Source organism: Chaetomium fimeti, assembly GCF_033439085.1.
Source record: "Chaetomium fimeti strain CBS 168.71 chromosome Unknown B0H64scaffold_1, whole genome shotgun sequence".
Classification (NCBI taxonomy): Eukaryota; Fungi; Ascomycota; class Sordariomycetes; order Sordariales; family Chaetomiaceae; genus Chaetomium; species Chaetomium fimeti.
The window spans coordinates 4,025,864-4,050,245 of NW_026944329.1; the positions used below are offsets into that span (position 1 = coordinate 4,025,864).

The 24,382-nt window shown below is 57.9% G+C and overlaps 10 protein-coding genes across 10 annotated transcripts; 6 read left to right on the forward strand and 4 right to left on the reverse strand.

The window, feature by feature from the left end:
- Positions 1-1,132: 1,132 nt before the first annotated feature.
- Positions 1,133-2,427, reverse strand: B0H64DRAFT_438203 (HSP20-like chaperone; the record flags this gene model as incomplete). Its single annotated transcript, XM_062806324.1, has 3 exons — positions 1,133-1,454; positions 1,644-2,178; positions 2,322-2,427. The coding sequence occupies 3 exons, from the start codon at positions 2,425-2,427 to the stop codon at positions 1,133-1,135; spliced, it is 963 nt and encodes a 320-aa protein (XP_062664609.1).
- A 351-nt stretch (positions 2,428-2,778) lies between these two features.
- B0H64DRAFT_30847 (uncharacterized protein) lies at positions 2,779-3,448 on the forward strand. The gene is made up of 2 exons (XM_062800134.1): positions 2,779-3,088; positions 3,176-3,448. The coding sequence occupies exons 1-2, from the start codon at positions 2,894-2,896 to the stop codon at positions 3,296-3,298; spliced, it is 318 nt and encodes a 105-aa protein (XP_062664610.1). The 5' UTR covers positions 2,779-2,893; the 3' UTR covers positions 3,299-3,448.
- A 116-nt stretch (positions 3,449-3,564) lies between these two features.
- Positions 3,565-4,631, reverse strand: B0H64DRAFT_438204 (Pyruvate/Phosphoenolpyruvate kinase-like domain-containing protein; the record flags this gene model as incomplete). Its single annotated transcript, XM_062806325.1, has 5 exons — positions 3,565-3,680; positions 3,777-4,167; positions 4,224-4,249; positions 4,305-4,397; positions 4,457-4,631. 5 exons carry the CDS (start codon positions 4,629-4,631, stop codon positions 3,565-3,567), a joined length of 801 nt encoding a protein of 266 aa, XP_062664611.1.
- Positions 4,632-5,085: 454 nt separating this feature from the next.
- Positions 5,086-6,180, forward strand: B0H64DRAFT_382598 (uncharacterized protein). The gene is made up of 3 exons (XM_062802886.1): positions 5,086-5,565; positions 5,648-5,724; positions 5,854-6,180. The coding sequence occupies exons 1-3, from the start codon at positions 5,541-5,543 to the stop codon at positions 6,043-6,045; spliced, it is 294 nt and encodes a 97-aa protein (XP_062664612.1). The 5' UTR covers positions 5,086-5,540; the 3' UTR covers positions 6,046-6,180.
- B0H64DRAFT_382601 (Inosine/uridine-preferring nucleoside hydrolase domain-containing protein) lies at positions 6,167-8,213 on the reverse strand. The gene is made up of 5 exons (XM_062802887.1): positions 7,947-8,213; positions 7,785-7,887; positions 7,545-7,711; positions 7,450-7,484; positions 6,167-7,400 (listed from the first exon to the last, which is right to left on the reverse strand). The coding sequence occupies exons 1-5, from the start codon at positions 7,984-7,986 to the stop codon at positions 6,432-6,434; spliced, it is 1,314 nt and encodes a 437-aa protein (XP_062664613.1). The 5' UTR covers positions 7,987-8,213; the 3' UTR covers positions 6,167-6,431.
- A 1,009-nt stretch (positions 8,214-9,222) lies between these two features.
- Positions 9,223-10,726, forward strand: B0H64DRAFT_30910 (uncharacterized protein). Its single transcript, XM_062800139.1, has one exon. It carries the CDS (start codon positions 9,367-9,369, stop codon positions 10,672-10,674), a length of 1,308 nt encoding a protein of 435 aa, XP_062664614.1. The 5' UTR covers positions 9,223-9,366; the 3' UTR covers positions 10,675-10,726.
- A 3,254-nt stretch (positions 10,727-13,980) lies between these two features.
- On the forward strand, positions 13,981-15,678 carry B0H64DRAFT_30918 (uncharacterized protein). The gene has a single exon (XM_062800140.1). The coding sequence runs from the start codon at positions 14,283-14,285 to the stop codon at positions 15,654-15,656; it is 1,374 nt and encodes a 457-aa protein (XP_062664615.1). The 5' UTR covers positions 13,981-14,282; the 3' UTR covers positions 15,657-15,678.
- A 279-nt stretch (positions 15,679-15,957) lies between these two features.
- On the reverse strand, positions 15,958-17,241 carry B0H64DRAFT_30960 (uncharacterized protein). Its single transcript, XM_062800141.1, has one exon. It carries the CDS (start codon positions 16,954-16,956, stop codon positions 16,165-16,167), a length of 792 nt encoding a protein of 263 aa, XP_062664616.1. The 5' UTR covers positions 16,957-17,241; the 3' UTR covers positions 15,958-16,164.
- B0H64DRAFT_382610 (uncharacterized protein) lies at positions 17,215-19,340 on the forward strand. Its single transcript, XM_062802888.1, has one exon. It carries the CDS (start codon positions 17,513-17,515, stop codon positions 19,202-19,204), a length of 1,692 nt encoding a protein of 563 aa, XP_062664617.1. The 5' UTR covers positions 17,215-17,512; the 3' UTR covers positions 19,205-19,340.
- Positions 19,341-20,052: 712 nt separating this feature from the next.
- B0H64DRAFT_382612 (uncharacterized protein) lies at positions 20,053-23,149 on the forward strand. The gene is made up of 6 exons (XM_062802889.1): positions 20,053-21,169; positions 21,227-21,458; positions 21,510-21,645; positions 21,693-21,811; positions 21,862-21,945; positions 21,996-23,149. Exons 1-6 carry the CDS (start codon positions 20,169-20,171, stop codon positions 23,118-23,120), a joined length of 2,697 nt encoding a protein of 898 aa, XP_062664618.1. The 5' UTR covers positions 20,053-20,168; the 3' UTR covers positions 23,121-23,149.
- Positions 23,150-24,382: the final 1,233 nt, after the last annotated feature.

Consider the following 24,382-nt stretch of genomic DNA (forward strand, 5'->3'; position numbering starts at 1 on the left):
ACCTGCAGAATCCGGCGACTCCGGTCGGAGGGTGAGCATGTTTGTCCAGGTCTGGGCAATATCCTGAAAGAGTTTTGAATTTGCAGCCGTGGTGTATGTGCAGTCCAGAGATAGGCTCGCTGCATCTCGGAGGTCGCATTCCCGTGTCGAGCGCGTAGATCTGTGAGATCTCGGGTTAGCCTCCCAAGACCCGGCGCCGGGATCCGATTCGCTAGTGATAACAAGAAATCTTGGACTGCAGCAAGCCAACGACGTCAGGCAGGGGTCTGTCATCCCCGGGTGGCCCGGCCGGGTGGGTTTGGTCTGTGATCTGTTATGACGATGACCGGGCTCGACGGGCAGTGTTTGCTTGTTAATGCGAAATCCTTGCCTCAGGGAGGCGACATGGGATTGTCAGAAACACGAGGTGGGCATGGACCAGTCAGGCGGTCAGGTCAGCACGTGGAGGAGGCCGTGGCTCTGGGTCGCTGATCGCCCCAGTGTCTCGACCGTTCTGACCCGGGGGGCTGATCAGGGGCCCTTGACGAGGCTCGGCTGCCTAACTGGAACATGGGGAAGGAGGGTGACGACGACATCTCTCGCGGTGATACAACATAAGTGTACATAGACTGAGTCAGACAAATGAGTAACAGGAAATGGGCACGAGAGAACCGGCAAGTTGGACGGGGCTGGGCTGAGACACACCGGAAGGGTTGTGACGAACCAACAAGAGAGTGTTGTGGCCGTTGATCCAAAGCCAAGAATGGCACCCAACGCGGCCCGGCAAGGGGGTACCGTACGCGCCAGTAAAAATGCAGAAAGCGCCTTTAAGCTATGGTGCATATCGGCATTTGCCTTGTGCCCAAATGTTTGATGCATTCCTTCCCGGGCCGCCCCAATCATTTTCGGCCTTGTTTTTTCCAGCTCGTCCCGGCCGTTCGGCCCCCACCACCCACTCACCCACACCCCTTATCAGATCCCACAGCCTCTGATAGCCGCAAGCACAATCGGAGATGCTTCGCTCCTTGGAGTGACATCCCAAGCATTGGCGTGGGTAGCTCAAGCTTCAGCTTTCCGTGAGCCGCTCCTTGGCGAGTCTGTGTGTGAACAACAAGGTCTCACTCCCCCTCCTTTCGGCCCCCTTTCCCCCTGTTCAGGCCCTTCCGGCTCGGCCAATTTGGAGGATTTCACCCGTGAGACGGTCGTCGCTGCGAAGAACCGGCCAAGAGCTGCCGTCTGCCTTGGCGAGTGACACCTCGAGCTTGGTGCCCAAAATCTTAAAGGTCGACTTGGCAGGATCGATGGGACCGTAAAGCGGCACCTGCGCCTTGTACCGCTTTGGTACGGGGGCGTCCGTCGTGGGCAAGTCCAGCACCAGCGCCTGTTCCTCGAAATCCACCTTGGCTGCCTCTTTGTCGATCTTTTTGAGGAAGAATGACGCGATCACCGCAGTCGGGGTTTGGTAGAAGTCATGCCTGTGATAAAGCGAAAGGATATGAGCACATGGACGGTTGGGCCGCAGTTCTACTGGCGGTCAAGCCCCGATTTCCCCCGTCATCGGGGTGTTTTCCAAACACAGCCAGCCTTGGCTGTTCCTTGGCCGTGGACACACATTCGTCCAGCGGCAGCGAAGTGCACATCGAGGAAACGCGGGGCGTGCTCACCTGACCGTCTCAAGGAGTTCTTCACCACCGGAACCCGCCGGGCCCTTGCCGGCGGCGTTTTTGGATCCGCTTCCGACGAACAAGTGCCGATTCTTTGTTTTGCAGCCCTCGATTTTCATAAACTGGTCGAACTCCAGGACGCGACGCTTGCAGCAGACGTAGCCCTTGCTCCCTTCGTGGAAGATGGGAACGCCGGGGTGGTGTACACATGTCTCCCCTTCCCTGCTGGATCCCTTTTTGTAGGTGGCACCGCAGCCCTTGCGTCTGCACAGACGCCCATCGGGAATCTCGGCGGTTTCGTCGTCATCCTCGGACTCCGGAGGCGGGGGCGGAGGTGTGGGTACGTGCTGAGGTGCGGCAACGGGCGCACGGGGCGGGGGCGGGGGTAGGTTCGAGGCCGCGAGGAGGGCCGGGTCCGCTTCCCTCTTCTCAACCTTGGGTGGCAGGTCGGTGGTGCTGTGCTTCCCCTCGGTGCAGGGTTCAATGGTCATGAATTCCTCAAAAGTAAGGACGCGCGGCTTGCAGCACTTCCATCCTGGGCCGGCGAAGCCGTGGTTAGCTTGGCAGCGACAGGCAGGCGACGGAAAACGCGGTCGCGGTTTGTAAGAAGGGATTGCACCGGGCAGCTGCAGCCTGACGCTCGAGATTGGTTGGGCTGCGAGAACGAGGAAGGCGTACCTTTCTGGCCCTCGTGGAAAACCGGGGGGCCGGGATGGTAGCGGCAGACCTCCTCCGGGTCAGTGTACTCCTTGCCGCAACCTTGATGAACACATTTCTGCGCCATTGTGCTTCTCTGTTGGACCTGCCGAAGCTGACGTGTGGTGGAATTGTTAGACTAGACGGTGGATATCCCGTGAATCCCGATGTTATCTCTATCGTGCTTACTGTTTCAACCGGGAAAAGGTTGGAACGAGGGAAGGCGGTTGAAAAAACAACAACCCGGAAGTAAAGAGATTGATTGCAGAAGCTGTCTCGGAAGATGATGGAAGCTTCCTCCTCCAAATGGAAGCTGGCGGCTTGCTGGGCTGAGAAGGTGGGGGCGGGGAAGGGGGAGCCAGGGAAACGCGCCAGGGGTGCCGCATGCCCTCCCGAACTGCGCTAACCTACTGTGGTAAGGTAACCTTTACACAGTACAGGTGATTTCCGTCACAAGCGCGCCGATATTGTTCATCAATTCCTCCGTACGACATACTTGTAACAACACCAAACATCAGCCACTGTTTCCATTGTTCAACGTAGCAATTGCCGTCATGCATATCACAGGCAGACTTTTTCAGTCCTGCAGGATCACCTTTTTTACCCGCACGGGTTGCGGCCTATGCACCCAAGCGAGATCGGTCCTGTCTGATGTTTGGGATCAACGGCCCTTTGCTTTCAAAGAGATCGACATTATCAAGCCAGAAGCCAAGAGCTGGCGGGATCTGTACGATTTTGATGTCCCAGTGGTGAGCCTTTTCTGCCGAGGAAACGTCTTTACGCTCTCTTCTCCTCCCCCGCAGGTAGGTACTTAGCTAATTCCCTCGTGTGTTTAGATCCATATCAGCAACGCCCAGTCACCTGAGGAAGACCCAAAACTGTCCTCTAGAGCTGCAAAGTTAATGCATCGATTTACCGTTGAGGAGGTCATGGCCAAAATGGATACTGTTGAGAAGTGACGGTGCCATCCTGCAACTAAACTTGTACCCTACTCCCCGGGCCTCTTTGGAACGCTACTGCTCCTTACTCGCAACGAACGTCAAGGGTAGAAGCCGGCCAATGGAGACAATGGAGGCCTCGGGAGGTTTCCGCACTACCTCATCCCACCGAGGTCCTTTATTTTCTCAACAACATGTGCCGAATCTACCGTGTATGTGGGGAGAGACGCCGGTCAACCATCATCCCTCGAGGATAGCTACACGCCCCAATATCAACAACTCTTGGCTCACTTCCCCTCGCCCCGAGCGATGGCGAGCGAGTTAGCCAATGCGCCGGCTAGGGCAAGGTAGTCGGCTGCGACAGTGACCATGTGAAACCCCATATCCGCATACTGTTTCGCCTCTGTCCAACAATGTTAGCTAACATATTCCGAATCAGGGGCATGGGCGCCACGACTGGCACCTGGGACAGGGCATGACGAGGACGGGTTCGACCTACGTTCTCCGGAACCGCAGTAAATACCGCACTTCTTGCCAGCCGCCACGGTGGCTTTGAAGATCCTCGCGACAGCTTCGTGGAGCTCTGGGTCCATCTTGCTGCCCAAGATTGGATGGCCGATACTGTTGCCAAGGTCGAAGGGTCCAACGAACACGACGTCAACAAGCGGCGCTATCTCTTCCACCGCCTCTAGCGCCTCCCGAGTTTCGATCTGCACCATTGTCAAGAGGCTGTCATTCGCCTGCTGCAGATACTCTGTCGGGCTCAAACCAGACCCGAAGGTCTGAATTGCCAACGGGGAGCCAAATCCTCGCTGTCCCTGCGGCGGAAATTTGGCCGCAGCAACCAGATTCTTGACCTCTTCGACGGTCCGAATGAGAGGAACCAGGATCTGAGTTTTGGTTAGCCAAAGCCGTCTTCAAACGTGGGCTGTGAGGGTCGTTCTACCCCGTGTGCTCCGGTATCCAGTGCGCCTACAGCCATGTCAACGCCTTCGTGCACAGTCACAAGTTCACGTCGAATGCCTACGCTTCACCATCCATGGCTGGGTGTCTGGCAGGCGAACAATAGGGGAAACTCCCTCCGCCGCGATGGCAGGGACCGCGTCGTGCATCGCGCCATCTGCGGGAGTGTCATTATCCCGGTCTGCCCACGGAGGGAGACGGGAGTTGATTGCATACCATCAATATTGCCGTGTTCGCAGTCGACTATCACCCAGTCCACCCCTGACCTTGCAAGAAGCCTCGACATGTTGGCCCCGGGCAGCACCTGCCAGAAGCCCCAAGCGGGGCGCTTGCCTTCATCGAAGACCTGCTTTAGCCGGTTGGATCTCAACATCTTGGGGCTCGCGTCCATGGTGGATACTAAATGATAGGGGCGATGGACGGGAGGGTGAAATGGCTTTGGAAAGCACTGGGGATGAGAGGAGAAGATGGGTTTCTGTGACGTCTTGCGCCTAATATAACAAGACGGTGTTCGGATCATTCGGATTCATGCGATGCCAGCAAAGTCATCCCGGTCTTCTCAGCACTAAGGCACCCAACGTTCAACAGGCCGTTACTCAGCAGCATCATCCCAAAAACGCACTTCGTTCCTCGCATAAGGGTAGTAATCCCCCACTTTCCTACTGTGTAGTCAGCAATAGGCCATGCCGGTGGGTTGGGCATCGCGGGGTAGCTGCGGCCCGCTCTCGGGCTCTGGTCCGATGAAGGTCGGGTCCCAAGGAGAGGTTAAACAGGACATTTCTTGCTTCACCACGTAGTAGACTATTCTCCAACGTTATGTTTTTATCATCAACTAGAAAAATACCCAAAAAACAACCAGACAATGGTTTTAAACCCTGAGAATGTTGACTCCGGCTTACAAGCTGATTGAGTTGATGATCCTTCCCGCTTTAAGATTGCCTCTCACTGGAGGAATACGCACTCCTTTCGTCCTCCGCGATCTCCGGGTTAGGGGTTGGAGGAACGGCCCCGGTATTGTAATAAATACTGTTTCACCCATACGGTCGAAGAGCGGGTGCTCTCGATAGAGCGATAAGGCGACAAGGGTCCCTGCATCAAGGAAGCTTCACAGCTGCACCGAGAAGACGGAATTCGAGACGACAAGACGACACCAACAAACGGCGCCACTGTATACACTCGCTTACGACCGACAAGCAAAAGCTGCAGTGACCTCGCCATACATGGCCAGCAAGCCGACCGCGGCATAGAAATCCCCGACCCTCCTTCCCCAATACCAGCCCGAGCTCGACCAACCACCGCCATGTCGCTAAACAGCTATATCGAGAGTAAGAAAACCCCCCTCCAGCGTCACTCCCTCCCGGCCATAACCCCTAGGTGCTCGTGCTAACCGATCCCACTCCCTTTCAGAGAAAGTGTGCATCATCACCACCGACGGCCGCAACCTCGTCGGCACCCTCGCCGCGCACGACTACACCACCAACCTCGTAATATACCCCCCCCCCCCCCCACCCTCTTCCAACCTTCCAACGTCCCCCTTCCAACCCCCACGCCCAAACCCAAACACCCCCGATCCAAGCCACCCCACGATGGACTAACAACCCAACCCACCCCAGGTCCTCAAGAACACGATCGAGCGGGTGATCCGCGGGGCCGACGACGGCGAGCCCTCGGCCGAGGTGCCCCTGGGGCTGTACATTGTGCGCGGGGAGAACGTGTGCCTAGTGGGCCTAGTGGACGAGGCGCTCGACGCGAGCATCAACTGGACCGAGGTCAAAGGCGCGGCGATCGGGACGACGAAACACTAGGGCCTGCTGGGGCTGGTTGGTTGGTTACTGCTCGCTGGGCAAGCAAGGCTCGGTCGGGCGGGCGGGTGTTGGTATGGGATGGGTTTGGGATGGATCTGGGATACAGGGCGGCTGCGGCTAGCTGGAGGGCGGGCCGGGAGGGGTTATGGGAGTAGACGGTGGTACGGTGGGGGAAAGAGATGGGAGGTTGCGCTTTCAGTTCTCGCAATTGGCGTTTGGGGTTTGCGTGGGTGCCTTCCAAGGGTATGCCTCTCCCACAACTCGGCTTTTACTCCCCCCAGAACGAGTTAATTGCTGACACTCGAGGGAAGCCGGCTCCGGTTAAGATACCCAAAATGAATCAAATCCAAACCTATGGGATCCAGGTGGTCTGGTCTATTTGCTATCTACGCGAAAATCTTCTCCAGCAGAATGTTCGCAAAGGTGTCCAGGCTGGGCGACCCCACCACCCTGTTGATTCTGTTACCCTTACGCAAACTCAGCCAGCCATCGGTGTCGCCGGGGATTTCGTCCAGCGTGACGGCGTCCATGGGATCTGCCGGGTGCGTCTCCACCGTGCTGTCCAGCTCGGCAGGCTTTGCCAGGCCACGCTTGTCGATGACGTGCATGCCTCTGGTCCATTGACCAGAAGTCTCGATGCGGATGTCCTCAAGCTTGGGTACCGTCTTCCACCCGGGGTGGTCACGCGTCAGCATGTACCAGATGCACAGGGGGTCGTGCAGCGATAGGCCCGCGTCATGGCCCATGCCGAGCATCGAGTCGATCTTATTGAAAGTGCCGTTCATGAAGGTCTCGGTCCACTGCGCCAGCGGACTGCTAGAGTCCATGAGCGGCTGGACCTTGGCGTTGAAACCCCGTTTCTTGAGCTCGTGCGGCGTGGTGATGTCGAGCGGGAAGAGAGTTAGCTTCAGCTGACGGGACAGCTTCGCGGGGTACGGGGGGAGGAAAGATTTGCCGTGAATCACGGGTGGCATGGTGGCCGAGGGCACGAGCGAGGTCAAGGCGAAGACGCGTGCGGCTGCCACTGCGTCGGCCATGCAGTTGAACTCGGCGCACGGGGTGACGTTGCCTTCAACTTCCACGGCGCCTCCCATCACCACGAGCTCCTTTACCCGGAGGAAAGTCTCAGGGTCCTCGGAAGCCGCCAGGGCAACGTTGGTTAGCGGCCCAATGGCGATGATGGTGATGGTGTCTTCGGGCTCCTCCTTCAAAAGCCGGAGTATTTCCTTATGAGCGAGGGTCTTGCTCGGGGTAAAGAACCTCGAGTACGAGGGCGGCTCGACAGAGCTGCTGGGTTCAGTGGGAGCATCCTCAAATAGGGTACGCCAGGTGTCTGCCGGGGACAGATGAGGGTGCTGTGCCAGTTAGAATGGGTCCGAGAGCAGGAGGGATTTGTATCCTTACCGCATCGTGGACGCCGTGCAACCCGTCAGCACCATCTGTAGTTCGTCAGTTTCTTTGTCAGGCTACCCCGGGGTCATAGATGAGCGGGTTCTTACGGAAGTGGTCGGCTACAAGCTGCTCATCTTCGAGGGCATGTTCAGCGCCGACAGCGACGATGGGCTTGTAAGCACCCAATGCGCCGTATGTAGGCTTGCCCGTGGACTCCCGCCAGGCCATTTCCTTCTCGAGCACGTGGAACAAGGCCACAACATTGCGGAGGCATCTGCAGCATATCCTCGTGAGACAACATTCAGGGGTTGTGTATGCACAAAATGGCTAGTAACACGGCGTCGTACCTCTGTATCGGCACATTGCCGTATGTGACAGAGATCATGGCAACCTCGAGCTCCTCTGGTGAGGCGCTGAGGGCCAGCAGCAAGGCCATGACATCATCGACGCCTAGGTTTGTGTCAGTTCCAGGCACAAACTGTGTACAAACAAGTTGAAATTGGACGAACCTGGATCGGTATCGATAATAACTCGGTGTTTGGGCGCCATGGTTGCTGAAGACTGGAGTGCGGGGCCGGCCGAGGAGGGGCACAACGAGGTCTCGAGGGGAGCGAGGAGAGCGGGAACTTGCAGGAAACACGGTTTACCAACGGTGTCTCACAGAATTTATAGAAGTTGTGAAACCACGACTTTGCCCTCGATTTTTAGCAGCTGATTCCCCTCCGTGACTCCTTGTTTTTCTCTCAGTTCTGTCAACTTGAACTTGAAGTTGAAGGAGAGAGTGACAAAACTCGGAAACAACTCAAAACTCTCCAGCCTACAGATCTGTACAACCAATCCTGTGACACAAAGTTCCACATCCCACCTTCCCCATTGGCATTTCCCCATTGGCATTCGCCGTTCTCCGACGCCCTTGGCCCTGACTGGAGCCTGACACAGGCACGGTGGATCTCGTGCCCATCGTCACTCCCTGTTGTTGTTTTCAATCCCCAGCAACTCGGCACCTGAAATAGACTCAATGTACTTGGTAGTGTACTATACTTCTTGATCTGTGCTCGGTCTCCACGGTGATAAGCACTTGGAGGAAATATTGACCCGTTAAACTCATAAAGCCCGTAATCTCACCGCCCCGTGACTAACTATACTCGGTATGCAAGACACCGCCTGCCAGTTACTTCCATTTTGGCGAATTTAAACTGTTCAGTCAAAATGACTGCCGTGGTGTGGCCGTGCAACAGTCACATTGGCTAGGTACTTTCCAAGTACCAAACCTGCATCCTCCTCAAGAACAATACCATTTCTTTGGAGGCCAGCCCGCAGCCGTCTGCTGCATCCGTGACGCACGGTAAGTTGCACAGGACACGCCAGATCACGTGAGTTCATGCTGCCAAGTATCGCTTAACTTGCCGCACCTGCAACAAGCCCCTAGTCGGCAACTTTTCCGTGAGATTAGCTGGGCCTTGTTAACGAATTGGGAACGCCAGAAGAGGAACCGACCTTCTGAACACCTTTCACCTGCAAGCATTGGCTCGTTCGCGATCCTCAACTTTGTTATCTTCACATCACACAACCCCTTTTCCCGTTCAATCCATCTGTCCCAGCACACTGGAGCTGCAACGCATCCTTCTAGCCTTTTATTGATCTGCCGACAGGCCGACATCTTCAGAATTCCCCAAACAGCCACAAATCCAAGCTGGGAACCTCATCCGGACGTTGTGTCACCTGCAAGTTAATTATAAAGGAGACACCGATCTGCCATTTCCCCGACACCCCGCATTGAGCTTTCGCTCACGATCCGATCTTCAATCTCCATCGACCGCGTCACGCTGTCATCATCCGTGGTTCTGTCGAGCATTCGACCTCCGAAAATCGGTCGCGATTTCGCCGGCCCCTAGCCCTCACCGACTTCTTCGTCTCCACCCATTGACCATGGGCGCCTCATTGTCGACTTTGGTCGGTTGGACCGTGGTCATCGGATGCGTGTACATTGTCGCCTTTGGGATCCCCGGGCAAAAGAAGGCTCGCGATGCTGTTCGTGGTGCCTCACAGCAGCGCCAGCGCCTAGAAGAGAAGCCAAACAACCACAACCGCAAAGAGCCAAAAGAGAAGGCCAAGCGCCAGAGAGGAGAGGCCTACACCAAGGATGCTGAAGACACAAACAAGACATCACAAGTAAAGGCACGGGCACCCAAGCCATCGGCGCCCGTCCAGCCAGTCGATGACAGCTCCGACGATGGTGTCGACAACCGCGAGTTCGCCCGCCAGTTGGCCAACGTTAAGCAGGGCACCAGCCTCAACGCGCCCAGGAAGAGCGACGAGAAGCGGCACAAGTCGGTGAAGCAGTCTCGTGCCCAGATCATCGATGACAAGGCCCACCAGACCAAAGTCTCGGCCCCGTCCTCCACCGCCGGCGTGGATGCCGACGACGACGAGTCTCTGACTCCCTCGCCCGAGATCAAGGCCGCCGATGCCAGTGGCGTCAGCGATATGCTGGAGCCCAAGGCTGCCGGCCCCTCGGTTCTCCGTCTCACCGACACCGAGAAGGCAAAGCCTAAGAAGGAGAAGAAGGCCAAGGAGCCCGAGAAGACCGAAACCAAGAAGCAGCGCCAGAATCGCCTGAAGGCCGAGGCTGCAAAGGCCCTCCGTGAGGAGTCTGAGAAGCAGAGAAAGGTCGACTTGGAGGCCCAGAGACGCCAGGCTCGCATCGCTGAGGGCCGGCCCGCTCAGGACGGCTCCGTCTCCATGGCTCAGCAGTCCGTCTGGACCGACAGCGGTGCCAACGGCAGCTCCAGCAGCAATGCTACCAACGGCGGCCATCTCCCCGTACAGCCCCTGGACACGTTCGATACCAGCAGCTACACCGACGTTTCGGCCCCTAAGAGCGAGACCCCCAAGAGCGCGACCCCGGCCAAGAACAACCTGTCCGATAGCTGGATCTCCACCATGCCCTCCGAGGAAGAGCAGATGGAGATGCTCCGCGACGAAGAGGCCTGGAACACGGTGTCGACCAAGAAGACCAACAAGAAGAAGAAGGAGGCCGCGGCCGCCGAGAGCCCGATCGACTCGGAGCCCACCGTCGTTCAGCCGCCCCAGCCCGTCGCCAAGGCCGCGACTGCGAGCAACGGCACCAGCGCTGCTCCCAAGCAGCCCACCAAGGTGTACTCGCAGCAGTCGGCCTTTGCTGCTCTGAGCACGGCAGAGCCCGAAGGCGAGGAGGAGAACGAGTGGGACGTCTAACCGCTCGACTCAGCACAAGCTGCAGCTGCAGGATCCACTGCCGCTTGTACCCACCGCCGGTTTGCATCTACTTTGCCGGGAACCCCATCTAAACATCCTTCTTGATCATATATTGCAGACCGGGCTTTCTTTGATGGGCAGGGCAAGGAGTTTGTGTATGTACATTACCAACCGGAAAATGCCTCGGGAGTCAAGCCTTTTGAGATTTTCTTTTTTTCTTTCCTTTTTCGTCATGTATGTCTTTGTCGACTTCTCTTTTGCCTTCGTCATTGGGTGGTTACATTTCCGGGGCGATTACCCCCGTGAGCAAAAACGAAGGCTTGGATGGGAGAAACGAGTTGCAGGACGGAGGCGGTGTAAGCGTGGAGGAAGAGAGGAGGTAATCGCCTTCTTTGAGGGTACTAACGAGTCAAGAGTTGAGCTGGCCGCACGGAATATGAGGATCCATCTCGCTTGCTTCTTCGCCTCCTTCTCATGGAGAGTTCACCGAGTGATCTGCGAGCAGAATCTCGAGCTTTGAGTATGATGCCATTCCTTGATTGTGCTCGTGACTTTGAACAAAGGACCTCGACTTCGCCGTTTCAAGCCGGGCCACCCCCGAGCAACATGAAGATCGACCAGGTCGAAACGTGGCAGCAGGGGGTGATTCGTCCCTCAACTTCTCTGTGCCGTCCGCCAAGGCCGTCCAAACACTTGCAGGCGGGGAAGTCACCAGGAGGCGGGCACGATGTAACTTGCGTTTCGCTCCATTCGACGAGCTGCTTCTGCCTAATTTGATGCCTCGCTGTAAATACATACATCAGTGGAGGCGTCTCGAGGCCGTGCAAATCCCATGGCATGGGAGAATGGGCATCCAGTGCAACAGAGCCTGATGACGCGGTCAAACCGAGGAGGTGGTGCCTGACTACGAATAGCTGGTGCGGTGTCATGATCATGGCTTGCGCAAGCCCCAAGTACATGTCATGGTACATGTACATACCAGATCAGGCAAGAGACTGCAGCGGGCAGGCACAGACATCGACGAGTAACGGCGGGTTTCTGGAACATTTGGGCACCTTGTTGGTTTTCTGCTCGCCGGCAAAGGCCGCCCTGTTCCTGAACCTAAACCCAGGGCGGATTCTGGGTGTGTGGGCGGTTGATCTGATGGGCCAATGCAGTGGTCGGGCGTTGAAACCAGCCAGCCAGTCAACCACGATTTCGAGGGCACCTGTCGTTATCGTCGCCAGCGTTATTTTCCTGTCCTGGCGGTACGTTATCCCACGTGTCATCAAACGTAAAAACCCGAGAGGGATTTTTACATGCCGGTCACACACGATTGCCTCATGACTGTTCAAGTCCCGTCTCTAAGAAACGATGAGTGAATCAGGGGCTCCAGTTTCCCCAACCACAAGACAAATTGTCGCAACCGGGACGTCGGACCTGCAGTCACATTGTCGCTTAAACGTGGACCTCGAGTTGCGAGTCGGCCTTCCCAAAATGGGAAACAGTCTGGGGCACTTTCGTACGGTACGGTACGGTAGTATACCTCTCCTGCGTAACGAGTGGGACAAGACAAACCCGATCCTTCCATCATCATCTCCTTTGCCTTGCTTGGGGCCTCCCTGTTCGGTATTCTCCCAAGCGCTTCCAGACACCTTACAAGGAGTCGGATGAAGGAAACGGTCTCTGCTTCGCTGTGCATCGTCGTTGCGAATCGTCGAACCGTGGGGCTGAGCGAGGGATCGGACGAAGGAGCGCCCACTCCCGTCATCAACCGACTTGTGCCGCGCCTCTTTTCCCGCGAATGCGGGCAAGGTGCCTGCTGGCTGCCCCTGGCTGTTTTATTAGCGCCAGCCAGTGGGTGTTCCCTGCCCCTGGATTCCAACGGGGCGTCGGTCTCGTGTATCAAAATTACACAACCCAAATCTCCCCCCACGGGCCACCTACTACGGAAGACGATAGCCGCCAATGGGACATAACCCAGATTAGGCAGGTATTGCAGGGGGGGTCAGGTAGGCAGACCCCCCAGCGTTGCGATTGTAACAAATTTGGCCAATCAGAACCTCGACCCCCATTTTATCAATCCTTCTAACCACCAGTTTTCCAGCTCTCTCCACAATAGGACCAAATGTATATGGAACTGGGTTAGGTATAATCGCAGGGCCCTGTATTGGGTGCAATTGCAAGGCACTGCACCGCGTGCAATCGCAGGGCACTGCACCGGGTGCAATTGCAGGGCACTGCATTTGGTGGGTACAATTGCAAGGCACTGCATTTGGTGGGTGCAATTCCATGCAGGGCACTACATTTGGTGGGTGCAATTGCAGGGCACTGCATTTGGTGGGTACAATTGCAGGGCACTACATTTGGTGGGTGCAATTACAGGGCACTGCATTTGGTGGGTGCAATTACAAGGCACTGCACCGCGTGCAATCGCAGGGCACTGCACCGGGTGCAATTGCAGGGCACTGCATTTGGTAGGTGCAATTGCAGGGCACTGCATTTGGTGGGTGCAATTACAAGGCACTGCAATTACAAGGCACTGCAATTACAAGGCACTGCACCGAGTGCAATTGCAGGGTACTGCGTTGGGTGCGCCTCGGTACCGAAGCACTATCAGAAAGTTAAAAATCGGGTAAGAGGTCGAGCTCGATAACGATATAGCCGGTATCCCAATACGGTATATATGCATATCATGTGATAATTATGTCGTAAATCGCTAAATGTTAACCTGTTGTGTGGGGTGTACCTGGAATTAGTGGTGTAATTCTAAATGCTGCAAAAGCTGGGTAAGCTGGTTATGTCCCATTGGCGGCTATCGTCTTCCGTACACCTACGCCAGCTGCATGGTTTCCGTTTGATTGACTTGTTCGAATTCCCACACACAGCCGCCTTCGTGCTGCTGCGTTTCAACTTCGACTTTGACCCTCGTTTTCTGGATTCCCCTTACCTTTTCCATTCATTCCAACGAACAGACGGGCACGCGACAGCCTCCCCATTTCTGTTGCCGTTCTTTCCGTCCTGATTTCCATTCAAGTTACTGCAGTTACTCCAATTACTCTAACGATTCTTGTTTTCCTTCCTTTTGAACAGACGGATGCTGGGACCTCCCTGTCGTTTCGCATCCACCATCCTCCCCGGTTTCGAACTTGTACCTCGATTACGCATACTAGCGGCACCACACCTTCTCGAGTTGTTTGCTCGTCTGCATGTGTGTGGCGTGTTGAGGGGTCGAGGCATTTAGAGTCGAGTTCTTGGGTAACTTCCCTTCTCAGCAGCCGAGAGAGTGCCGAGCACCATCCCTCGCTTCCCCGCCCCTACGGAAGGATCCAGTCCGCCATTGCCCTTCACTTGGCTCCCTGGGACGGACTGCTGCCGAATATTCGACCATACCGATCGTTTGCTACCGACTTTTGTGCCCCGTGGTGTCCTACTATGACCGTCGCTTCGGTGGTGTGTACTCTGACAAGCCACCCCACGTTCGTTTGAGTTGTGTTCAAAAAGAGAGATTGTCAAAGGACTGTTTTCGGGACGAGATTCACCCTATGCGGTCGACATAGACAGCAAATAACTCCAGAGCGCACTGTTGTTACTCGACAAGTACGGGATGCTGGCAACGAGAGCCGACAATGTCGTACCTAGCCGCCGCCCAGTCCGCCCTCTTCTACATACTCGCCTGCACACCATGCAACCAACTCCACACCGAACATAGGACGCGGCAGCAGGCCAGGAGGGAGAGGGAGATGAAGGAGCGCATCGTGTCGGAACAACCCCACCTGTACCGGCACCCGGACCCTTTCGACACGAATCCCTACTGGGACGAGGAGATTCGCATGGGGCCTAGCTTGCCTAAGAAGAGGAAGGGGAGCGATGCGATAAGCAAGAGCCTCAGCCAGCGGCGACTGACAGCGGCAAGCCGAGATGGCCGCCCGAGCATTGGCACCGGGAGTAGCGCTGTGATCAGCATGTCGGAGATGGGGTCAATCGCTAGTCCGAGACCGTCCCTCGGCCCAGCTGACTTGCCCAGTGCCGGGAGCGCCCCGACGGTAGTACCAGAGGAGTACCCGGCAAGCCCAACACTCAGCAAGACGGTATCGATATCAACGAGCGCCGACTGGAACTACAAACGGTATCAGAGAGAGGATGAGGAACTGTGGGGCCACGAGCCCACATGGTCCGGACACAAACTCATGGACGCCATCAAACACGCCAGCACCTCGGCCGGCCGCTACATGGAGTCAAAGCTCGGATTGGAGAAGCCGATCACAGACGAGGACCGGCACAACTTCTACTCGACGCCCAGGAATCCGCCCGTAAACGAATACCACCCACCCGTCGTCAGCAGCAAGCCCGCTCACAGGGACGCCCTCCGATGGATGCTCCAACCACCACCCCCGGCAAAGGTTATGGAGGGCAAGGTACCCGTCACGAGGAGCGCGAGCATGGTGAGCGCGGCGTCCAGGAGAACGGTATCGACCCGGGACGCAGGTTCGCTCGGGAGGTTAGTGGGCGAGAGGGCCGTCGAGGCCAGGATTCGGAGGGGAGAGACGCCGCTAGATGATGAGCTGCGGTCCAACCCATCCTTAAAGAAAACAAGGTCCCGCGTGTCATCAGCAAGGAGGACCAGGAGTCGGCGCACAGCGAGGACGAGCTGCTCCTCGTCAGACTCGGAGGACGACTGGGAGCAGGCGAGCCGCAGGAGGCGGCGGACCAGCCACCGTGCCCCCCAGGTGGACTCGGATACCGAAGACGAGGGGGTGTACGTGTCGAGGAGTCCCGAATCGATCAGCAACACCTCGCTGCCGAGCCACGCCGCCCAGAAGCCAAGGCTGCCTACCATTCTAAGTTCGGGATTCGACGACAGGGGCTCCTCGGGGATCGATAACAACGGACCAGCGCACCCTTTGCGCACAACCACCAACCTTATCCCGAAGTCGGAGTTGGCCAAACCGATGGCTCAGCCGACCATTTCTATCAACGCCAACATGGCGATACCAGCCTAAGCCGCTCGCTAGGACCTTCTTTTCCCGTTTTCTTTTTCTCTCGATCACAGTCCCCTCGTACCTCTTTTCTTGTCACAGCATGGGCCTGGCGTAACATGTTGATATGGGGATCGCATTGTTGGGACCGGGCTCGGTCTCTTGGTTGGGCAAGGCGTTCGGAACCGGCAGCATGCACAAAATGGGGGGCTTTTTCTCGCACAATACAGCATGATATTTCCTCTGTCTTTTACCAGTTGGTTTTCTTGTCACTCGTCGCCATCCGCGCGGGTAGCATAATCTTACACAACCCTGGAGGCATCGCGTTTTACCACCCTGCCATCACCATCACTACCAATGAATCAGATTGTTCTCGTGGTTTCTGCGGCCGTAGCTGGGTATTTATGTGAAGGCTGTTATCTTATGCTGCTCCCGAGGGAACCCATTCCATCATATTAAAACAAGCAAAGCAATCCACCAGCCGCCGTCCAACCCCCTTAGAAAAATATGACCACCTCCCGCAAAACCCTCTTCAGAGATGCAACCCCCCCTCGCCCTCATCCTCATCCTCCCCTCCCAAACTCCTCAACTGCTCCTCCATCCGCCTTCTCAACTCCTCATCCGTAAGCGACCCGCCCCGTCCCTGTGACGCTTGCCCAGCAGACCCCGAGTCCATGTGCACCACCCCGCCCCGGATAACCCCCGTCTGAAACGTCCCATCCCTCCACGGATCCCGCCCCTCCTCACCCGCCGCATCGGCACCGGCACCTGCACCCGTCCCCGTCCCATTCACACCATTCACACCATTCACACCATTCACCCCATTCACCCCATTCACCCCATTCACCAACCCCCCGCTCCCCTCCCCTGAACCCTCCCCCTCCCCCTCTAATTTAGGTGGCTGCTGTAAAAGGCGCTCCGCCTCCCGCTCCTCGGCGCTCTGGAACTCGGCCCACCCCAGCCCGCGCCGCTCGACCTCGGCCCGCACGAGCGCGATGCGTGCCTGCATGCGCTCGATCACGGCCTCGTTCTCGCGGATGGCGTCGACGCAGTCGGGGTCGGGTTCCCCTGTTCCTTGTGTTTGGGTTTGGGTTTGGGTTTGTGCGGTGGTTTGTGTGGTGGTGGCGCCGGCGGTAGTGGCGCTGGTGGTAGTGGTGGCGGTGGCGGTGCCTTCGGCGAAGGGCCGCAGTTGCTCGTTGGAGTAGTCGAGGTGGGCGATGCTGTTGCGCAGTTCGAGGACTTTGAGGTGGAGGGTGGAGAGGGGGAGCTCGGGGAGGGCGGCGGCGAAGCGGGTGGGGGATATTGGGAGGGCGTCGGCGGACATTGTTTTGGTTGTGTTTGGTTTGGTTTGTTGGAGGTTGGTGGGTTGGTTGGTTGGGAAGTTGGAGGTCGTTGGGATTGCTGAATCGAGGTCTGTGTTTGCCTTTGTTGGTGTTGACAACGGTTAGGATCTGGGATATGTTGGGTGAGCGTGGTTAGGTAGTTGGTTGTCGGCTATGATGACGTCTGTTCGGTTGCCTGTGCTCAGAGTTGCCGCAACGAAGTGGTTGATGGAGAGAAGTGTTGGTTTCCTGTCGACGCAAGCTCGAGAGCTGCCTGTTAATGTTGGAAGCTCCCCTCCCTGCAGTCCTGCCGCTGCCCCGCTGTGGGGCCAATTGCTTGCGCCAAGGCAAACCCCCAATGGCCCTCCGGCTGGGTCCAGTTCCCGGCCAGCTGGAATTTTCCCCGACACCCGTCCGCCGACAGCGACCTACCTCCACCTCTTCGATATCGATTCCTCGGCCGGTCGACGGCGATCTCTCCAGCAGACATCTACCACAGTACCTTAGTGGATGGACGGTTAGGTGAACCGGCGCAACTGTGGGCGCCAGATTTCGACAATGAGCAGCTGCAGCCTGGGCGTCAATGCCTTCCGGTCCAGCGTCCAGGCCGCCGCGCACCACTTGACGAGGCCGTATTCCCGGTTGCTGCCGGTCGCTCCCTTTTCGAGTCGCTGCTTTTCGTCCTGGCCGTCTCCTCAGAAACAACAACAACAACGACAGCCGCAGCGAGCAGGACATGGCCGCAACGCAGTCACGGGGTCCGCCCTCCTGAAAGCCGCCCGGCCGGTGTTGCCGCAATGGGTCGGCATCCGGACAATACTCGGGGGCGGCCAGACGGTCATCACCCACTATGTCGACCTGCCGCCGGAATATGAAGATCGGGACGGACTGCCGTTTGCCAAGCATGACTTGACAGCAAGTGAGGTGGTTGCCATTTTCGGGCCGCTCATGAGCACCACGGGAGGCAACGAGCTCCTGCGGATCCTCCATGGCCGGCGCGTCGCCGGGACGCTCGATGACCCGGCGCTCCGTGTCAATACGATCGTGTATCCGAAGGAGCAGCAGCACATCGCCCTCGCCTATCTGCGTGAGAAGGTGCCCGTGGACGAGATCGCCAACGCGGGTCTCCGGGCCGAGGACGAGCTAGCGGCTCTAGAGAAGGGCGGCACCGCGGCGGAAAAGGAGAAAACAGACGATAATCTAGGGTATGCGACCAAGCTGAAGCTCTACGGGGAGCGAGAAGTCTTGCGGAAGAAAACGAGCGTTTACGGGCGGAGCGCACTCGATGCGATTCGTGAGAGCAACGAGGCAAAACGAAAAGCGGAACGCGAGAAGCGAGAGGAGGAAGAGCGGAAGAAGAAGGAAGAAGAGGAGCGACAGGGCAAGGCCGGGCCGCTGCAGGTTGCTGGCGAGCAGACGCGACAGCTGAGCCCCAAGATGCAAGAGTACATGGCCAAGGGTCAATCCAACCTCACGGAGCCGCCTAAGATGAAGATGTGGCAGCGGCTTCTGCCGTCGACCACCTTGGTGCTCGCTCTGATCGGGCTTTGTGTGGCGTACGCCGAGTTCTACCAGCCGGCCAAGCGGGCAGACAGGTGGTTTCCGGATATCCCACCGGCGGCGGTCACGGTGGGCACGCTGATAGCGCTCAACCTGGCGGGCTGGGTGTTGTGGAAGCTCCCGCCAATCTGGGGGCTCCTGAACCAGTACTTTATTGTCGTTGTTGCCACACCGCGGGCGGCGACTATGGTGAGCGCCATGTTCTCGCACCAGTCATTAGGCCATCTCCTGCAGAATATGGTTATCCTATGGTTCTTGGGCGTGCGCTTCCACGACGAGGTCGGGAGAGGCACGTTCCTGGCAACGTATTTTGCGTCCGGAGCGCTGGGTGCCTTTGGGACGCTGAGCTGGGCGGTGCTGACGAACCGGCTGACGATTACGTCCTTGGGGGCATCGGGGGCGATCTATGGGGTCGGTGCGGCATATCTCTGGCTGCACCGGTTTGATGCCTTCAGGATCTTTGGCCTCCCGCCGCCGCCAAGAGATGGCGTCGAGGGGCTCACGCTTCTGGCCTTCGCGGCGGCGCTCAACATCGGCGCCGCCTTCACCGCAAAACGCTTTACCATCGATATCACGGGCCATCTCGTGGGGATGATCGCTGGTATACTTGGCGGTCACTTGATCGAAAGGAAAAGGGCGGCGAAGAAGGGAATAGCCGTCGCAACCAGGATACCGGTCGCTACCAAGTGATGGATGCCTGAAAGGAGAACCAGGCCACCTTGACGAGACGGCAAGTGGGGATTAACATAGTGCCGCCGTTGTTGTATATCGAAAATATCATGTACAAAGTATATACACCGCTATCAGACAAAGCCTTGCGTTTCAGTTCCCGAGGCCACTTCGAGGCCATCCCGAGGTCACTGCTCGGTGTGGTGAACAAAGGGGGTCTTTGTTGACCTCGGGCTGCTCTCGTCGTGCGGAGCAACCAGTTAACTCCCGTAACCACCGAGCTCACTCCGAACTGTGCCCAGATCAATAAAACCAGAAGGGCCCACGTTTCAGCTGCACTCGGCGGTGCTGTGCCGAAATCCGATCTTGGCGTCGAACGTTATTCCCGGAGTCGGCTGGGAAACGAATGGCAGCGATTGGCGCGCTGATCTTGGGTCCACTGCCAATGAACATGGGACAGAGAAGGGTGCGGCGCGGTGACGCAAGAGCTGGGCACTTGCACCAACCACCAGAGCTTGGGCCCTGCGATCTTCCCGAAATCCGCAGGGATGCTCGCGGCGGCCTCCAGCGAACAATGGGGAATGAAAGAATCTGCAAACAGAAATGAGTGACGGGAGTGATGAAGAGAGGCAGAGAGGGAGAGAAGGGAGATGAATTTGCTGGGTTGGCAGGTTGGCAGGTTGGCATTGCCGCGAACGGAAAGAAGAGAGACACACACAAAACAATCCAAGCCAACGATCCAAGACACCCCAAGACAACAGCCTTGGGTGTGGTGTGTCTTGGCGCTGTGCCGCCCAGTTCCAAGCTTACAGGTAGGGTAGTATACTACCACAGTACCTAGGTAATCATCTGATGTTGGCATCCTCAACCTCTTCTTCACATTCTTCACCTTCTTCACCTCCCTTCTCCCTTACTCCCCAATCCCAATTGGCCCAAGTCAACCCCCCGCGCCCGCCCCGCGACAAGCCCAGCGCAACCGGCGACAATGGCCTCGCAATACCCTCAAAACCCCCTCCCCCCGCCGCCGCGCGACATGGACAACCACCATTACTACGACAACGACGAGGACGGCAGCAACAATGCCCCGCCACCCCTCCCCCCCAAGGACACCCCCCCGCCCATGGCCATGGCCTCCTCGCCCAACCCGTACGCCTCCTCCAGCCGCTGGCGCCACGCCGAGTCGTCGGCCTACGCGCGCTACGAGAAGGAGAACCGCCAGCAGTACCAGCAGCAGTACCAACCCCACCCGCACCACCACCCGGTCGCGCGCGACGCCGACTCGCGCGGCGCCGGCGTCTCCGACCTCGCCAGCTTCCTCAACAAGTCGCGCCTCGACCCGAGCGAGACCCGCGATGACACCGCCGGCCGCCCCATCACCCCGCGCTTCAAGCCTGTTGTTGCTGGCGCGTCCGAGGCGAGGGTTGCTCTGGGTGGTGCTGATGCTGATGCTGATGACCGAGAGGGGGTGGCTCGTCCCGAGCAGCGGGGGCCGCCGCCGGATGGTAAGGAGATTGTGTGTGGGCCGCTGTTGAATTATCGGCGGATGGAGGGGGGGCGGTGGGTGGGGAGCGCGTTGGTGGTGACGGCGGGTGGTGGGAAGACGCAGCCGATCGTGCCGACGGCGAATTTGTGGAGGGCGGATGGTGGTGGTCGTGGTGGTGGTGGTGGCCGTGAGGGTGGGGTGGCTGTGATTGAGGGTGTCTGTCTCTGCTCGGACTCGAGGAGTACCTTTTGGCGGTTTGATCTGGTGGTTGAGATGGACGAGGTCGAGACTAAGTGGGAGTATGAGCTGCCCGGTCTGCGGTTTGCGAGCGGCACCAAGCCGCGCGTGAATAACTTCTTCGTCCCAGCCATTCAGGAGTCCATGAGGATCATGTTCCACTCGTGCAACGGCTTCAGCGTCGGCACCGACGAGGCTGCTTGGAGCGGCCTGGCGCTGTGGAACGATGTCCTGCGCAAACACGAGGAGAGGCCCTTCCACGTCATGTAAGGCGCCTGTTTGGGGTAGACGGGGTATTGATTGGTGCTAACGAACGGTTACAGGATTGGCGGCGGCGACCAGATCTACAACGACGGCATCCGTGTTTCCGGCCCGCTGCACGACTGGTCTAACATCAGCAACCCCAAGAAGCGGAAGCACCATCCGTTCCCGGAGAGTCTCCGCCAGGAATGCGACGACTACTATCTGAAGAACTACATCCGCTGGTACTCGACCGAACCTTTCGCCGGTGCCAACGGCCAGATCGCCCAGTTGAACATCTGGGACGACCACGATGTATGTCGCTCTTTTACTATTTGGGGCGTGGGAAAAATACTGACCGTATAGATCATCGATGGATTCGGCTCGTATGTCAACGAGTTCATGAAGTGCGACGTCTTCAGGGGCATTGGCGGCACCGCCCACAAGTACTACATGCTGTTCCAGCACCACCTGCCGCCGCCTGCCTCCACCTACACCTCGGGTAAGCATCCTGGGAAATCTTGAGGTGGCTCTTCTAACGCATCGCAGATGCTGTCTCGGCTACCGCGGTCGAGGAGGGACAAGGAATCGACCCCAACCAGCTCATGGAGTCATACGTCCACCCGCCGCTCTCGGAGCCCAACTACATTTATGGTCCAAAGGCCGGGGTAAGTCGTGGCAATGAAACCAATCGAGACTGACAGCTAACAAGACATAGCCGTATGTTGCGGAGCATTCCCACAACATGTTCACCCAGCTGGGTGCCAGAATTGCCTTTTTAGGTATCGACGCCCGCACCGAGGTAGGACACCCCGAGCCGCCGCTCACGCAGTTTCATCTAACCGAGAGTAGCGTACGAGACATCAGGTCAACTACCCCGAGACGTACGACGCCATCTTCACCCGCCTGAAGAGGGAACTCTCGGCCGCTGCGAGCTCCGGGCGCCCGTTCAAGCACTTGATCCTCCTGCTGGGCATTCCCATCGCATACCCGCGCCTCACCTGGCTCGAGAACATCTTTGCGAGCCCCGTCATGGGCCCCATCAAGTTCCTGAACCGCCGCGTGGGCATCGGCGGCAGCTTCTTCAACAGCTTCGACGGCAGCGTGGATCTCCTGGATGACCTCGACGACCACTACACGGCGCGCACCCACAAGAAGGAGCGCAACTGGCTGGTAGAGAAGCTGCAGGGCATCTGCGCCGAGTTCTCGATCCGCATCACCATCCTGGGCGGCGACGTGCATCTGGCCGCCCTGGGGCGCTTCTACTCGAACCCGCGCCTCAACATCCCCGCCGAGGAGGACTACCGCTACATCGTCAACGTCGTCTCCTCGGCCATCGTCAACAAGCCCCCGCCGGCCGCCGTGGCCAACCTCCTCGCGCGCCGCAACAAGATCCACCACCTCAACCACGACACCTCGGAAACCCTGCTCAAGCTCTTCGACAAGGACCCGGGCAACAGCCAAAAGACGGCCGCCCACAACAAAGTCACCATGCCCTCGCGCAACTTCGCCATGATCACCGAGAACTCGCCCTTCAACCCGGCCACCCCGCCCAACGGCACCGGCAACGGCGACGTCGCCACCCACCACCCAGCAGCCGCAGGCATCGCCGCCCCCGCACCACCCGGCACCTCCTCCTCCAGCGCCAACTCCTCCGCCACCCCCTCCCACCAACACCACGCCAAGCACAAAGACGAGCGCCTCCCCTTACACGCAGGCGAAGCCGGCTGCGGCACAACCCACAAGGCCGCCACATCCCGCGGCGCGGGCGCCCATGGACGGGGCTCCGACGGCGGCCTCGACGTGTGCATCTGCGTCGAGATGGACCAGCACGACGCGACCGGCCAGACCCAGGGCTATGGTCTGACGGTGCCGGCCCTGCACTACAAGGGTCCCCGGCCGCCGAGCCTGGAATTGTTGCCGCCGCGGAGTGCGGGGAGGAGTGAGGTGGGGAGTCGGGGGAGTGAGGCGAGGTAGTTGGTTGTTGTATTTGTGTTTTCTGATGGGGGGAGGGTGGGGGGGTGGTGTTTGTGGGAGAGGGGTGGACGATGTGGGATGACGAGCTAGCCCGGAAGGGGATGATGTTGGATATGCTGGGGGTGATGAGTGATGTTGGATGAGTGTTGAGAGTGTGAGTGTGGGAGAACAACTGCAAGGTTGGTTCGTCGAGCAAGAGTAATGTAATCAGGATACCAAGATTTCCTTTTGTACTTGTTGGAATTTTGTATTCGTCTTCTGGCTAGTTCGTGGATAGAATCTGCCTCCCGAAAGGGAGCCCGAAAAATTGAGGGATTACTGGAGATGAGCCCGAACTCAAACTTGAGGTGTAATGAAGTGTCATGCCATGATGTCGAATAGAACTGTTTACCTCCTCAAAAATGAAAGAGCGCGTACTCGACTGTAGCTCACTCATCGAAACGAGCATATGAGCAGACAGAGAAACCTGCATGAGCTCGAACCGTTCCACTACCCTTCGCCACCATGAGATATATGCCTCAGCATAAACGACGATCACAGCGCAGGCGGCAATAACGCTTTCAAAAAGTCTCATATGATGATGAACACTCTAAAGTCCCTTGTTTCTAAGTCTCCCTCGGCCCAAAACACCCTGTCCCGAGGCCGGCTCTACAAACCTATTCCCCGTCTAACTGGGTAAATACAACTCATCCCTATGCTCCCCGACCCCTTTCACCGCATTATCAACCACCCATCAACATACTTTTAAATAGCTCACCCCGAGCCCGGAAAGTCTACAACTCTTCCTCTGCCGGCCTCCCTCACAGCAGGGGAAAGATACACCCGCCAGCATCCCAATGCGCCATGCCGTACCACCGGTCTAGCTATACAGCGACGAGCCGATGTTGGGGAGGAAGCCGACTTCAATCCACGCATGCATGCATGCACCCCTCCCGGGACGACATCGTGTTTCCGTCGTCTCCCTCGGATGGCGCACGCGCGAAACCCAGGATGGCATGGGATCGACTCATCCCACGCGCCCCGAGCCATGTGCCCAGCCGCGGCCGCAGCCGCGCCGCACAGCCCTGGGTACATCACATCCAACGAGACTTCCCCACGGGACACGTGGGAGGCGGGACAGGGGTTGGGACGGGTAAAACTTGGGGGGTGGTGGGTGCTAAGGCAAGGCTATGCATGCTTCCTTGGCCCCCCCTAACTTGACATGTGCCTGCCAGCTCGCTGGGGCTCAGACCAAGGAAGCCACTTCTGCTTGGGGTTGGGTG